This window comes from Macrobrachium rosenbergii, chromosome 15 (genome assembly GCF_040412425.1).
Source record: "Macrobrachium rosenbergii isolate ZJJX-2024 chromosome 15, ASM4041242v1, whole genome shotgun sequence".
Lineage (NCBI taxonomy): Eukaryota > Metazoa > Arthropoda > Malacostraca > Decapoda > Palaemonidae > Macrobrachium > Macrobrachium rosenbergii.
This window is the reverse complement of record NC_089755.1, coordinates 36,815,121-36,827,620: the sequence shown is the minus strand read 5'-3', so window position 1 is coordinate 36,827,620 and position 12,500 is coordinate 36,815,121. Positions and strand designations below refer to the sequence as shown.

At 34.2% G+C, this 12,500-nt stretch overlaps 1 protein-coding gene and 1 long non-coding RNA gene across 2 annotated transcripts in view; one reads left to right on the top strand and one right to left on the bottom strand.

Annotated features, from left to right (window-relative positions):
• LOC136846557 (uncharacterized) overlaps positions 1-12,500 on the top strand; it is a 329,941-nt gene that overhangs the window by 53,414 nt on the left and 264,027 nt on the right. The gene's annotated exons all lie outside the window — the stretch shown is intronic.
• LOC136846556 (uncharacterized) overlaps positions 5,385-12,500 on the bottom strand; it is a 171,975-nt gene continuing 164,859 nt past the window's right edge. Inside the window, 1 exon segment of the mRNA XM_067117415.1 lies at positions 5,385-9,769. Coding sequence (XP_066973516.1) covers positions 8,369-9,769 — 1,401 coding nt within the window. The 3' untranslated portion in view covers positions 5,385-8,368.

Genomic DNA, 12,500 nt, shown 5'->3' with positions numbered 1-12,500 from the left:
AAGAAGAAGAGGAAGAAGAGAGTGAGAGTGAGTAAGAGAGAGATAATAAAAATATAAATATATATGTGGAAACTTCATAATCATATTGCCAAAGCGAGACACTAAATAGTCCCACGTGGAACTCACCCCTGGTCACTAATCCGCCCCCTGTCGAAAGAAGCTCCACTCCCTCGCTCGGAATGATACTTGATGTTCAATCTTCCCGCCAGGTGGCCGCGCGAGGCAATCAGCCGTAATTGAGACACGAGCGAGGCGACATGGCGCGAGTGGCATGTGTATGTTGTATGCCGAGTTAGTGTCCGCCGCTAACGTCATTTTCCATGTGGATAGCAAGGATTATTTAGCCTCATCAAAAGGGACCGTTTATGCGGATAATTGGACCAAGAAGTCTTACGAAGAATTTTTTTTTTATTTTCTTTTCCTCATGTGAAGGTATTTAATAATCTCGAGGTTTGCCTTCTGCTTCGGGGTAGATTAAAAGGCCCTGTGTGGTGTCATCAGGTTTCGTCTCTTTAAAGAAAAGAAGGTTTTCAGTCAAGTAATGTTTAGAGGACGTAATGATTCCGACGTTGGGGAGCTCTCAGATTGAAGTGGGGCATTATTATTTATTAATATTATTAAAAAGGTACAATTTAAATGTTCTTAACTTGTCCATGAAGGTATTTGAGGTAATTATTCAGGTGATCACATTTTATATATATATATATATATATATATATATATATATATATATATATATATATATATATATATATGTTTATATATATATACATACATATCTATATATATATATATACATATATACCATATATATATATATATATATATATATATATATATATATATATATATATATATATATATATATATAATATAATTATGAATACCTGATGGGATTAATTGATAATCCATTTTAAAGAGAGAGAGAGAGAGAGAGAGAGAGAAGAGAGAGAGAGAGAGAGAGAGAGAGAGAGAGAGAGAGAGAGAGATTTATCTTTACGGACGACTACTCTCACAATCTCCTGGTTTCCTTGAGGTCAGACAGTCCTACGTAGACCTAGACTGACCTCTTTTGAAGTCTGGGAAGTCTGGCCAAATCGTTTTGGGATTCATTTTGTTATTAACTCAGTCTAGGGGGATCATTGTTTTAAATTTCAAGCCTCAAAAAAACTGTTTTTAAATTTCGTAATTTAAAAATTTTCCATTGATAGTGAAATCATTTTGCTTAGAAGTTTAACAAAGTATTCGTTATCTAAACAACGATAAATAATGTTGATTTTTTAAAGTGACAAGGCAAAATTCATGCTATAAATTCAGTGACCATGGTATCAGTGACGCCAGATAAGTTACAATTAATACCTCAGTATTATTATTATTATTATTATTATTATTATTATTATTATTATTATTATTATTATTATAAACCCAAACATTGGTTAATGATTGAGATATTTACGATACTTAAACGACTGTAAATATTGTTTATGTTCGTGTCTTTTTTTATTTTTATTTTTATTTTTTTTTTTTTTTTTTTTGCACGTGGGCAATCTGTCGTGCAGAACCCGGGCAGCAAATTAGTAATACCTTAGGATTGTTCCATATCGACTGTGATAATAACCATAGTAATAGTGATAATAATATTTTACTTTATGTTCTGTGAAAACAATTTTTTTTTATTCATCCAGATCATCTTAAATTTAAATCATCTACTCATTGTACGGGATTATGATAATTTGCATGGAAACTGATTATCCTTTTCCCACTCTATATATCTCTCGTCTCCCATTCAATTATGGTTCCTTTTTGTAGCATATATACATTTCAAGTTTACGAAAATTAGCCGTTCAGGCAATTCATTTCTCTCTCTCTCTCTCTCTCTCTCTCTCTCTCTCTCTCTCTCTCTCTCTCTCTCTCTCTATTTTTACCTTTCGTTGTGGTTCCTTGCATATTTTCACAAATTTACAAAAATCAAACAGTCTCTCTCTCTCTCTCTCTCTCTCTCTCTCTAACCTTTCGTTGTGGTTCCTTGCATATTTTCACAAGTTTACAAAAATCAAACAATCTCTCTCTCTCTCTCTCTCTCTCTCTCTCTCTCTCTCTCTCTCTCTCTCTTTTAACAGTTCATAATAATTCCTTGCATATCACAAATATAAAAACAGTATCTCTCTCTCTCTCTCTCTCTCTCTCTCTCTCTCTCTCTCTCTCTCTCTCTCTTTTAACAGTTCAATTCCTTGCATATCATGATATGCAGAAAACACTGTTATCTCTCTCTCTCTCTCTCTCTCTCTCTCTCTCTCTCTCTCTCTCTCTCTCTCTCTCTCTCTCTCTCTCTAACCTTTCATTGTAGTTCCTTGCATATTTTCACAAGTTTACAAAATCAAACAATCTCTCTCTCTCTCTCTCTCTCTCTCTCTCCCTCTCTCTCTCTCTCTCTCTCTCTCTCTCTCTCTCTCTCTCTCTCTCTCTTTTTAACAGTTCATAATAATTCCTTGCATATCGCAAATATACGAAAACACTGTTATCTCTCTCTCTCTCTCTCTCTCTCTCTCTCTCTCTCTCTCTCTCTCTCTCTCTCTCATAATAACACTACAAAAATAATCGTCCTCAAGGAGAAATAGATGTCCACATTTAGACGTAACAGAAACCGTCATATGTGGCATTTTGCAATAAGAGAACCTAAGCAGAGCAAAAGGAGAGAGAGAGAGAGAGAGAGAGAGAGAGAGAGAGAGAGAGAGAGAGAGAGGACAAAAGAAATGGGAAGGCAATGCGAAGGACGCCATGATCATTTCCACAGTCTTGAAGATTTATGGCATATACACCGACATTAAGGTCACGGTGACCTTGCTTCAGATGCCTTGGGTGTAATTATGTGTTTGTGTGCGTTTACTTGGATGTGTGTATGCATTAGGGATTGGGAGTTAGGTAATCATAAGTCATGTATATATATATATATATATATATATATATATATATATATATATATATATATATATATATATATATATATGTGTGTATATATATACATACATATATAATATATATTTATATATATGCATAATATATATATATTTATATATATGTGTGTGTTGTTTGTATATATTTATGCGTATGTATATATAATACACATATAGTGTGTGTGTTTATGTGTGTGTATTTTGCATGCTTTAAATTGCCTTACCTAGATAACTAACTTTTATCGAACATCGCTGCCAAACCTTGATATTTAGGAACTGTTGATTTTAGAAGGAAGCTGACACAGACTTGTAAACGAACCATTTCATAGCTTCTTGAAAGAAAATAAATCATAAATTATGGATTAACATGTGGCAACCAGCAGATATTAAAAAAAAGTGCGTATTAATACATATTCGTTGTCATAATTATCATAAATATCAGTTTTAGCAATTTTCTAATACTAAACTTATGTAAGTTATGAATTTGGTCATAGCTGTCTGGCAAAATAATAATAAAATAATAATAATAATAATAATAATAATAATAATAATAATAATAATAATAATAATAATGATATAATTAACTAATGATTTATCCTCATTACAAATAATAATAATACTAATAATAATAATAATAATAATAATAATAATAATAATAATAAATAATAAATAATATGAATATGAATACACTTTTTTCGATACTTTAATATTAAGTACACAATAAAAGGGTGTCATTATCTTCATCTTTAAAACTCATAATAATAATAATAATAATAATAATAATAATAATAATAATAATAATGGCGAACTATCAAAAGACGTATCACACATCCTGAAAATCCTCAAATAGAAACGTATTGATTTCGCTGAAAATATCAAACCCACGTCCAGACAAACCGATCCATTATTTACGACATGAAATGTCCCACTGCCTTTTTGTCAACCGATTTCTTTTTAAAACTCACAAATAAGCATCTAAAGATAATCAATAATAATAATTAATAATATTATTATGTGTAATATTAATATTAATAATTATTTGGTTGTATTATGCGAATTTATTTATAGACGTGATCAAATCAGCGATGTGCCGCATTCAATCTTCCAAGAATATTGGCGTTATCATAATAAACGTAATTGATTTCCGGACATACTACGAAAATGGTCGAAACATGTCACGGTATTAAAAAGAACCTGAACCCAGACCGATTAACAAATCACGAAAGACATAAATTCCGCACACTGTATTTTCCAACATGAATATCTTTAACTAACTGAGCCTGAATAAGCGAATCATAACATATCTGAAAAGACATATATAAGATAAACTAATACAGCGTCCTATTAATAAAGACCTGTAAAAGAGGTGTTATGGATATTATTGTTATTTATACAGATTATTATTATTATTAGATTATTATTTAGAAATGAATGCCCTTTTATATGATAAGTCCAAAGAGGCTACTGACTTGAAATTCAATCTTCCAAAGAATATGGCGGCCATTAATAAGAAGTAACAGAAGGTAATGGGAAATACAGAAAGGAGGGATCACTTATTAAAAAAGAAATAACAGATTAACAAATCAATAAAAAAAATGGCATATGGAGATTTATACCCGGTTGATTATACGTGGAGGCATATCTGTTGGTTAGACTGAGATGTATATTCATTCATATACATATCTGATACATAGATGAACTAGTTGGTTATTCATAAAGGCATCCTTATTGGTTATACATGGATGTAGGTTGCTACTGGTTATACAGAGATATTCATAGATGCATACAGACTGGTTATACAGAAATGAATGCCGATTGGTTATACATAAGTGTATAGCTATTGGTTATACGTAGCCTATATGTACATTTGCTATATATATATATATATTGTTATATATATATATTATATATATATATATATATATATATATATATATATATATATATTCAGTATATATATGGTTATACAACGTGAGGGTGATGTATACCTTGTTGTGTTAGAAATTCTTAAAAAGAACATCTTGTCTGAGGTGAAATACTTTATATTAGGTTGTCTCAAGAAAATTAACTGACAATTCTGAGCTCAATATAATACTTACTATTTCTATATAATATGATAATAATATATAATAATAATAATAATAACGTTTGTCTGTGAATACTTGCTTTGAAAATTGATAATAATAATAATAATAATAATAATAATAATAATAATAATAATAATAATAATAATAATAATAATAATGTTTGCTAATATCTGTATTTGTCTATGGCCCCTGCAGCAGAAATGCTGCACGTTGCAATGATCACGATAATGATAAGGATGACACTGATAAGGATAGTAAAATTATACTAATAGATGTTTGTTTTTAACTTACTAAAAGTTCAAATCTTTCATCATCTTATATTAAGGAAAATAAAAAAAATAACTGTAGTTAAAAAGTTTATTTTCATAACTCAATATACCGAGATAAACAAAAGTAAAAAGGTTTTCCATTTTGTGTAAAACAAAATTGTTGTTTAGGTATGTGCCATAGATTCTGTAACGAAGTTAGATCACTGTCGTATTTAATGGGTAAGGTTGGCGGACCTGAAAATGTTTGATTGCCTTTCGTAGGGTTGGTAGACGTGAATGTGTCTCCATGGACTTTGTCAATTTGTAAGGTTGGTAGGCCTGCAAGTCAACCAGTTTATTATGTATTAATCAAAGTTCTTATCGTAGCAAATGGTGACAAGACTAAGCAGTGGTCGATACAACGTAAGTGTGGTTCATAATGATTAGTTTCCTTACCGTTAATAATCCGGCTTCGTCAAATGTTGATAGATTCAACCTGTGTGCTTTTGTTGGTAAGCCTGTAAGTGATATGTAGAGTAAATCTTCAATAGAATTTTTAGGAAGATATTTATTTTCAGCTGCTGCTTTCCGCATTGGAAGCAGTACTATGGAATAGCTCTGAGCGTAATGTACTTTTATAATAAATAGTTTTTAAATTGAGATATTGATTTTTAAAGAAATGTGTAATGGTTTAGAACGAAGTTTTAGAGATTGTCAATATCTTTAAGTTCATGTTTATTATTTTTATTTTTATTGATTTTTTTTACTAAAGAGTTTAAAATAATTATTTCTCGGGAGTTCGAAGTCTTCATTATTAAGGATCTCTGTAATTAAACGCTAAAGAGATTAATGTTATTGTTTTACAATAAACAAAATTAGGAGCAATAACTCTCAGTTGTGATTGAGTAAATCTTTCTGTACAGTAATCTATATACATAAATATACATTCATCGATATATTTATTCAGGAAGTGTAATTACATGCATCTGTAGTGTAAAGTACAAACATTTATGGATGCTTTATGTTACTGTACATATTCGGGAAATAAGTAAACAGCGGTATAATAACTTTATTGAGTAAAAACGATGAGGAAATCATAACAAAAAATATCTTTGAAGCTTAATGCATCCAGCGAATAGATAACAAACACTACGAAGCCTCTATTGCATCATATATATTAGAAATCTTAAATACATTCGTGTATTTCATAAATTATTTATCACAGCTGCTGGCAGTGCCATCTGAACCCATCCTCCCACCCACACGCCCGCCCCTCCCTCCCCTCAGAAAAAAAGACTTAGGAGATCCAAAAAAAAAGCCTAAGACTGGTTTCATTTTTGTAAGATTCAAGCTTTCCAAATTCCCAAAAGACTTGGAACATTGAACAGTTTCAAGATCAGATAGATAAGTGTCAGGTTAAGATTTTTGGACATTCAAAGGTTCAAGACCAAGGAGGTTACTATTTAGTTATGGGACACTTCATTTTAAGGACGTAAGAGATTACAGTCAGTTTAAAGATTTCTGGATCCTCGAAAGACGTGGGACATACAGCATTTTCAAGATTAAAATGATAATTGTTAGAGTAAGGGTTTGTGGATACCGAGAAGATTCGGGACATTAGAAAATTTAAAGACTGAATAGATTATGGTCAAATTCCAAAATATCTGGGAAATGCAAAAGTGTAAGCCAAAATGGAAATTTTCAAATTGAAGTCTTTTGAACTAGGAAAAAATAGAAACATTCAAAAACTACAATTTTGGTCATTTTCACGCAGATTAAAATTTTCTGAGTCTTCAGGACTTTGGGACCTCACACAATTTAAACAAAATCTTCCTGATTCCCCAGAAGATTTGGGTCATTTGAAATGAAGAATGAAAAGATTATAGTTATGAAAGCAGCAATATATAAATAGTAAACTCTGACGGACAGTATAAATGAAAATTAAGTAATTTTTTCAACAGTCATGTATGTATCTAGACGTGGGCATTCACTGCACTTGACAGATATTAGCTGATAAGAAAACAGTTCTGCGTGTTAAGTGATGATGCAATAGAGCAATTTATGCTCCTCTTTTTCCTTCTCATCGTTTCACTGCAAATTTTCCTCACTTTCAGCGTGACTTAACTATTCCGAACCGGTTCTGAAAGTTGAATGTTTCTGAAGGAAACTGCACATCACGAGCACTTCTTTACCAAACTATTCAAAAGTTCATCACCTGAATCACACAGCGAATGCTGAATATTAGTCTGATTATTATTACTCAAATGAAAGCGAAGTGATGACTGCGGTTCATGGCGTTATCCCAAAAGAAGTATTGTGGACGGTTTTGGTTTCCTTTTCATCATGTATTATTTTCTTGTCAGTGGTCTCACAAAACAAACAAACAGTCTTGTCTTTTAATTGTAAAATCTGTAAATGTTGCTAAAATTACACAAATTTATAAAATATGGGATTAATCAAGGTTAATGTAGATTTTGATATCAGCCGTTTTTCTACGTATATGCATAGTGTCCTGGTCGCTCAGGTCTGACAATATAATTTTTGGGGGTTAAGATTTGATAGATAGCTCCAATCACGCAAGACAAGAGATGGAGAAATGTTTTCATTTTTAATTAAATGCTATGTAAATTTTAATTTGACATTTTTCACTGAGCTGCACTATGTGTTTTCTGGTGATCACTCTAGTTTCCAGTGTCCTCTTTCCTAGAATATTCTGGTATTTCCCATACACTTGATACAGAGTACTTGATATTCTACAGTTTTCCAAGAGAATTATAGTGAAAACAAGTACTCTTGATACATATCAGCGATTTCTCACTTTTTCCCACCTTCTGAGTAAAGTCTTCTCGAAATACGAGTATCTACCCTCTGAAATCACACTCCATTCATCCTGTGATCTGAGTGTCTAAAAAATGAGTTATTTTGAAAACACAGCATAACACAAAAATCTCATGTGACTTTCGTTAATAGGAATATGTGTTTTAACACCACCATTTATTTCTGGGAGGTTCGACAGATGACGCCCCATTAATTTTGGGTAAAGCAGAACTATGCAAACACTTTCATAGTCTCTCCTGCATCATACTGACCTCTTCTTTATAGTCTTTTTCAAAGAACCAAATTTATCGCAAATGTTAGCAGTAGCTCTAGGTAAATCAGGCAAAGACCCTTTCGACAGGAAGTTACCGAGGGCTCTGCCGAACACAGAGAATTTCCTCTGGCGAACAGCAGTGGTAGGAGACACACTAGCATCTGCTGCTGGAGGGAGCTTGGTGTCCAGGGGATCAAGCCCCTGGAAGGCTTTCTTCTGCTTTTGATTTTTAGAAGTGGAGGTTCCTGCTGCCTGCGCCTGGTTCGCCTCGGCAGTTGCGCCCTGCAGAGGACTAATAGAGCCATTTTTGAATTTCTTAGAAGTCGTCGGCAGGTTAGGCCTACCCGTTTTCGCCTTGGTTTCTTCTTTGGTAGCGGGCAGAAGTGGGTCCTCTTTGCCACCTGGTTTGGGAGTTTTTATCGTCACAATTTCGACCTTCCCGCTGCTTTTGAAAGATCCTGTGCGGTTCTGAGTGGAACACGAACATTCAAAATTTCGCTTCGATTTCGAAGTGTTGAGAACGAACGATCTTCCTCTTGATAACAAGGAGAGATTGGGGTTCTGTGACTCAAGGGAAGCAAAGAAACCTTCTGCCTTTTTATCTTTAGCTGTTTTTGGGGTTAGGGCACAGGGTGTTTCTGAATCGGCCTTTTTAGACCAATCTTCCGGAGAACTCAAAGATCTGGTCAACGGCCTAGGACCAGAATTCGTGAGATTTGGAACCTTTAACTCATCCTTCGGTTTAATTACACTTTCGCCTTTCTGTGCATCCCCCTTCTCACTTTTTCTGTTCGAAAAAAGTTTCTCGTCAATTAGCTTTTTATTGAGTTTATTCAGCTGGCCGCTAGCTCTGCCATCTTTGCTTTCTTCTTTCTGTTGTGGCGAACTAGAGGCTCTTGTTGAAGTCTGTCTCTTGCTGTTATTTCTGCTCACCTTGCGGTACGACCTTTCACTGGCCTGCCGAGTCACACGAACACGAGAAGGCAGAGTTTTGAACCGTTCGTTTTCCGAGTACCTAGAAATGTTAACACTCCCTGTTCTGATCAGAGGCGCTCCCTTCACCAGAAGCAAGTCGGAGCACCCACAGTGTCTGCAAGTCTGACTGTCTATCAAGAAAGTATGTTGACACGAACAATAACAAGTCGAAGAATGGGACGAATATACCAGAGGCGTCGATGACGTTAATGGACTAGATGCTGGTCGGTTTAGAGACGAGGTCAGGTCGAGCAGCGCCCTAGAGGAATGGAGGCACAGGCAGGAGTAGGTCTTCGCCCTACGCAGCAGGGACATGAAGATGGGGACGATGTCCTCGCTCGTTTCAGCAACCGAGACTTCCGCGAAGTCACATCCAAAGGCCTTTGATGTCTTCTCACCTTCTTCCCGGCTCACCTGTAAGGAGAGAAATGTTACATTTTAATATCTTATAAATATCATCACGTTAACGTGTTGATTAAATGAACTGAAAAATTGGTGAGAGAGAGAGAGAGAGAGAGAGAGAGAGAGAGAGAGAGAGAGAGAGAGTATGTTTTTATCACTTATGCACACTTGACTTTTTTGCATTCACAAATGTTAAATCGAAAATATCGTTTGATATCGAAGTCACTGCACCCTCGGAATAACTTACGTCCCAGGTAGGGAATTCAATATTAAAAGGTATCTGTTGAATAATATTCGTGAATTTATACATATATATACATATATATGTATTTATATACATATATATATATATATATATATATATATATATATATATATATATATATATATATATATACAGTATATATTTGTGTGTGTTGTGTGTTTTCTTTTTTTCTTGCACAAGGAAGCTTAGAGGGGCCGACTGACAACATCATCAGAGATATTATATTTGAGTAAGTATAATTGCGTACTTCTCATGGATTAACTACCCATCTCTGTGGTATGCCTTATATTCATCAAAATTCTTGGGCAGTTCAATGAAAATTGAAAATCATCAAATGTTCCTTGAAATTTTTGTGCTATTACGAAACAATTCGCCATTTAAGTAAACTAGTGGCGCTCTTGTTTTTGTCGGTCCTTGTCGTTCCGGCAGTAAGTCATTGAGGCCGTAACACCCAAAACAACGTAAGGCATTATGTTTGGTATTTACCGTCATTATCTTATGTTTTACGTACATCCTCAAGTGGCTGGTACTAAACGCGGCGCCCGTTTTGCACGTAAACGTGCTTACGGCCTAAATGATTTAGGCAGTACTCTATTAATCCTGGACTTACCGCCGAAGCGACCCGAACTCGTTTTCGTCACGATGCTTTGTTCAGTCATCGTTTTTATAACACCCTTCCTTAGTTTTTGTTCGATCTATTGGTCTTCGGTTTCTTAATCATCATCATCATCATCATCATCATCATCATCATCATGTTATCATTAAACCCTTCATCTTATGCTCAATCTTATTTCACTGAAATCTCCTCTATAGGCCCACCTTGATTCATCATCATCATCATGTTATCATTAAACCCTTCATCTTACGCTCAATCTAATTTCACTGAAATCTCTTCTAGGCCTACCTTGATTCTTCCGCTGCTCAGAACTTTTTATTCCTCTTTACCTTGTTTTCTGTTTTTTTTTTATCTTTTTGTTTGTCTATCCATTTAATTTCACTTACTAATAGTCAGTAATCTATTTTTATCTTTTTTTATCTTTTTTTTTGTCTATCCATTTAATTTCACTTACTAATAGTCAGTAATCTATCAGGTATTCTATCTTTTTTTTTATCTTTTTTTTTGTCTATCCATTTAATTTCACTTACTAATAGTCAGTAATCTATCAGGTATTCTATCTTTGATACTGGCTCTCTCTTCTGTATTGCACAATAAGACAGTTTATAGTAATTGGCGAACATCTCTTCCTTACTAATCTTATTTTCATATTATAATTAACTTTACATCACTTTTGTTTCATCAATATGAAGAAGAAAGAGAACATGAGAAAAGATAAAGCTCAAAGAGAAAATGAAAGACAAGAAAGAGGGGTCAACAGCCGAAGATCAGAGAACCTTTTCTTGGAAGTGTGAAGGTTATAAAACCCAAGGAAACAAGAAACGACAAATGAAAAAAAATCCTTTGAGTATTCAAAGCACGAAAAGTCCTTCGCGCCCAGATTAACTCTGGCAGAGAGAAGGCAACATCAGATTCCATCCTTCCAGCGAGAGGGGAAAATTGCAAAACTTGAGCTTGACATGGAAGCCTCGTCTTTTGTTCAACCTTTGGCAAGCTGATGGAGTATCTTCTACCACCAGGAATGACACAAACACGACGGATGCCATTTTGGTGTCGCTGATTGACTGATTATAAAACCGTCCTCATCTGGATACGAACCATCGTGGTATTTTGTCATTCTCACTTCCTAACAAAAAAAAAAAAAAAAAAAAAAAAAAAGGTGTTGTTAGTGGAACTTCGTCAAAGAATATGAACACCAAGGTGCCAAAAATCGTCCGGTGATTCTACCTTGCTCTTATGAAACGAGCTGTAGCTTAGACGCTGCTGGCATTATGGATGTCACCCGAGAATTTAATCATTCGGCGAGAAAATGTGCATATCGTTCGCACTGTACTCGCACCCGGCGTCGCTCGCGAAAACATTCGTTTTTGCGAGTGAGAAGGAAGGTTATTGTTGCCGGATGCGGAGGTCGAAATATGTCGTATTTTAATTTCATTTAATAACATTGAGAACTACCGGAAAAATACTTCCCAACTCTCTTTCTCATGATGTTTCCCCAACATCCTTGAAAGGAGGGGGTCGTTCGCCTGTCGTAGTCTGAGCTTTATATTGAATATTTATTAGAAAAAAAAATCTGGCGCGTGAGATGATTCTGCGAAAGGCAGCAGCATTATAAATCTATAATTCAATTACGTTTGATATTTCCCCTTGGGTGGTGATGATGATGATGATAATGATGATGTGAGGATGATGATTATCATTGTAGGGGGAATAACTCCTATTTCAGGAGAGACAAAAGATGACTTACTTTATGATGATCTTGATGCTTTTTATTCTTGCTAGGATAAATCGGCTGTTTAGAGAGAGGATGCTGATGAATTTCATTTTGAAAGATATTAATTCATTCTTATTGTCGTAATTGT